The 4,213-nt window shown below is 39.4% G+C and overlaps 1 protein-coding gene across 1 annotated transcript in view; it reads right to left on the bottom strand.

The window, feature by feature from the left end:
* Positions 1-3,932, bottom strand: part of ZNF560 (zinc finger protein 560) — a 6,614-nt gene extending 2,682 nt beyond the window's left edge. The window contains 6 exon segments of the mRNA XM_012641235.1: positions 232-309; positions 920-1,046; positions 1,880-1,962; positions 2,463-2,546; positions 3,154-3,280; positions 3,903-3,932. Of these exon segments, the coding sequence (XP_012496689.1) occupies positions 232-309; positions 920-1,046; positions 1,880-1,962; positions 2,463-2,546; positions 3,154-3,280; positions 3,903-3,932 (529 nt within the window).
* Between the last annotated feature and the right edge of the window lie 281 nt (positions 3,933-4,213).

The raw sequence follows: 4,213 nt of genomic DNA on the forward strand, positions 1-4,213 counted from the left end.
GAGAGCATACATTAAAACCATAAACTCAAAGAAGAAAAACAGATCACTTGTGACATCACAGGGAAATCTGGATAGATGCAAAGCAATGTAGTATGAAAAGCTGAAGATATTCCAAAACATCTGACTCCAATGAATCAGCCTTCTGATCCAAAGGGCATCTTAAGAGGTTTCCTCATTATACTTCCAAACATACTGAACTTATCATTGACCAGGGATATTCTTCACACTTACCTTGGAGAATGCCTCCCTGTACTGTCCTAAACTCTTCTTCCAACCAAGAGATCAGACTGGGTTTGAAAAGCTGGTAACCTGTACCCAGGGAAAGAAACATCACTGGAAGCAGTTCATGCAATAGATGGCAAACTTTCCCATGAAATGGGGCTACATTTATAAGTAAAGCAGTGAAAAGTGCTCAAAATGCAAATATCCCTTTTTTCTGTAATCAAAAGAGACTGGTTCTCTCTTACTGCTGAAACCCGTATTCAGGCTTAAATATACATTTAAAAAAAGAAAAACCACCATAAGACTTTTACTCAAGTAGAAAATAATGGAAGTGCAAAGAGAGATCTTAATGCTCCTGAGAAAACGACCACACCATTGATTCTCAACTTTAGAATGAATCAGAGTCATGTGGAAGGCTCGTTAAAACAGACAAGGCCCTCCAAAAGCGGACTTTTTATTCAGTATATCAAAGGTGGATTCTGAGAATGCACATTTCTAATAGAGTGACAGTGATACTATTGTTCCTAGGGCCACATTTGAAAACTACCACGCCAGATGAAAACCCACCGAGATACAGGGACTGTGTCTCTGTTATTTTCCATTGTGTTCAGGTTTGACATCATTGATCCTGGAACACAGTAAGTACATCATGTATATCTGTTCTGTAGGCAGCTACGAGGAATGACGCCGGTCTTACCTACTGAGGATAGGTTGTTGTAGTTCTCCAGCATCACATCTCCGTACAGCTTTCTCTGAGTTGGGTCCAGTAAAGCCCACTCCTCCTGCGTGAACTCCACAGCCACACTATCAAAGGTTACCAGGTCCTAAATCATCATATGCATGCAGGTTTGAGCCAAGTAACATCTCCAGCAGTGTTCACTGGACAACGAGGAATGGGGACCCAGTGCCTATACAGGGTACTGAAGGGCACTTCTTACACTTAAAAGAGTGAAAAGCATTCCAAATGCAAATCTGGATTAGCTCCCACTGTCTAGCCAAGGGTTCAATCGTCTTAGGAACTCTTCCATCCACACTCCGTCACTGTCAGTCTCCTCTAATAACATGGCTATAGGAGCATCTCTTACATATGAACTAATCTCACCACAACTGGACTGGGAGCTTGTCTTGTTTTAACCCTCTCCACTGCAATACACTCCTGAGCACATGACAAACACCTGATAAATGCCCATTATAAATAAGTTCTTTAAGAAAAGGACACATTCAGGTTCCATACCATGTGTCACAGCACCCAGAGAAATAAATATGCAGTCTGTACCAGGAAAATTAAGATTAATTCACACTAAAATACTGAGATAATTTTCAGAGTTATTCCTCACAAATATAAGAGGTATGACTTCTGGGGAAAATTCCGTTAGGGTCTTTATTTGCCTTAAGGGGCTCTGGAAACAGGTCTACTGACAAGAAAAATGTGGCCTGTTGGTCAGTATAATTACGCCATTATTTAGAAGGATACAAGTTTCACACTAAGTCTGGATATCCCTAAATTCATCACTCTCGCAGTATCTCTCCACAGACATTGCTCCCTCTTGTGTGAAAACTGTTTCCGTCAAGTGTCTCTTCTGTGCTTATTTTCTATCATGGAAGTCCTCATATTCTCTGAGTGTGGAAAATAAGAAATGTCCTTTGTTAATCTTACCGTTTGTATCCCATTAGAAGTCTGTACCATCCAAAAATCCTGCTGCAGTGCTGAAACATTGGTCTGAAGTAGTATTTCCCAGTCTGAAATTAAACAAAAAAACAAATTGAGGTTTGTAGAAGGAAATGGCAAAGTGAAGGAGTTAAGTCTCATTTGTATTTGTTTTTTAAATAAATGTGGTTAAAAAAAAAAACTAGGTTTGAGGATTTAGACTATGTCAAAAATTTCACAATGATAAGGATGAAGGGTCAAAATTTTAGCTAATTTGTTACAAATTGATTTTTTGAAATTTAAAACTGATTGTAAACAGAAAGAATCTTATCAGAAAAGGAAAGTAAGAAAGATCTGTAGCAAGAGCACAGTTTAAAACAATGAACGCTGAAAACAAAGTATGTCATTTCGTAAGATCACAGAAAGCTGGAATAGATGGAAATTTAAAGAACATCAGAAATTAAACATATCCTAATGTCTGAGAAACATGGCCTCAACCTTCTGAGATGAAGTGCATCTTAAAAGGTTCCTCATTATGTTTCCAAACATACTGAACTTTTCACTGACGTGGGTTTTTCTTTGTGTCACTCACCTTGGAGAACTCCTCCCTGAACTGTCCTCAACTCTTCTTTTTGTTCCAGACAAGAGATCAGACTGGGTTTGATAAACTGACATCCTTTACATGAAGAAAGATACATTAATGGAAAAGGCTCACACAGTAGATGATAAACCTGCCTATCATTCAGGAACTATAGTTCTAATAAAAGCAGTAAAATTATTTCAAAAGACTAAAAATGCAAATATCACTTCATTCTGTGCACCCCAAACTGGTTATCTCTGACCCCTGAAACCCAGATTGATGCTATGTACATATTTACAAAGCACTAACATTTTAAACACATAAGAAATAAAGTAAGTGAAACAAAGCGATCTTTGTTCACATGGGGAAAAAAACTACACCAGAGATTCTTAAATATTACAGTGCATCAGATTCTTGTGGAGGGATAGTTAAAACACAGAAAACAGAGTCCAAGTGAGAGCTTCTGATTCCGTAGGTCAAAGGTGGAGACTAAGAATGTACATTTCTAAGAAAGTAACGGTGATGCCGTTAATATGGGACTACATTTTGAGGATCACAACAGTAATTAAAATCCGTTAGGGCAGGGACTGTATCTGTGTTATTTCCCATTGTATTCAGAATTCCTATCGCTGATCCTGCAACACTGTAAATATGTAACATAATTTGTTCCATAGCAGGCTACAAGGAATGATGTCAGTCTTACCTACTGTGGCCAGGTTCTTATAGTTCTCCAGCATCACATCTCTGTATAGAATTTTCTGAGTTTTATCTAATAAAACCCACTCTTCTTGGGTGAAGTCCAGAGCCACATCATCAAAGGTTACTGAGTCCTAAATCATCACATACATGCTGGCTTGAGCCAAGAAACATATCAAGCAATGTTCGCTGAACAATGAGGTAACAGAACCCAATGCCTACACAGAGTTGTAAGGTCTCTCATTGTCCGCCCAAGGTTCACTGGTCCCAGGTATCCTCCTCTCTATACCCACTCACTCATGGTTCATAACTCCAGTCACGTGGCTTTAATGACACATCTCAAACATGAAATTATCTCAGCACAGCCAGACTGCGAGCACTTTTGTCTTATCTTCCTCTATTAAAGTTCACTCCAGAGCACAGTGTGTACACTTGATAAATGGTGATCAATGATAAGTCTTTGAGTAAAGGATACTTTCATCTTCCTTATCATCTGACAGAGCACTTAGCAAAATAAGAAACATATATTCAGCACCATGAGGGACAAGAGTAATTAGTAATTACTGAAATGTTTTTCAAGGTAATCCTTTACCAGTATGAGCACCTCTGCTCTCTGGAAAAATTCAGTGAATGACTCAGTCCTTGAGTGACTCCGTTTACTTTAAGAAGCTCTGGAAACAAGCCTGCCTAGAAGGAAAAGTGTCTACCTGGTGATGCAAGGATGTGGTTTTCTGGAAGGATACACTTTCTGCATACCTGATAACAATTTGTCAGGCAGTCAACCATCTTCCTTTCTGCCTCTGTCTTTTCTTCATGAAGGCAGGCTGGGTCCCTAGAAAGAAGACCTCCTGGAAAAGAAAGAAGGCATGAGAATCCAGAGTTGACCATGACCCCCACATTCACATGCATGGAATTCATTCCCTCCCAGTGTGAAATTCCCGTATAATCCAGCACACTTAGGAAAAAACACACACACACGTCCATATGATACCACTGCAGCTGTCTCGCCTAGAGCCAGAAAAAAGGGCTGTGAGCTAGGTTGCCAGTAAGGAAAAGCGTAATATCCT

Source organism: Propithecus coquereli, unplaced genomic scaffold (assembly GCF_000956105.1).
Source record: "Propithecus coquereli isolate 6110/MARCELLA unplaced genomic scaffold, Pcoq_1.0 Scaffold164, whole genome shotgun sequence".
Lineage (NCBI taxonomy): Eukaryota > Metazoa > Chordata > Mammalia > Primates > Indriidae > Propithecus > Propithecus coquereli.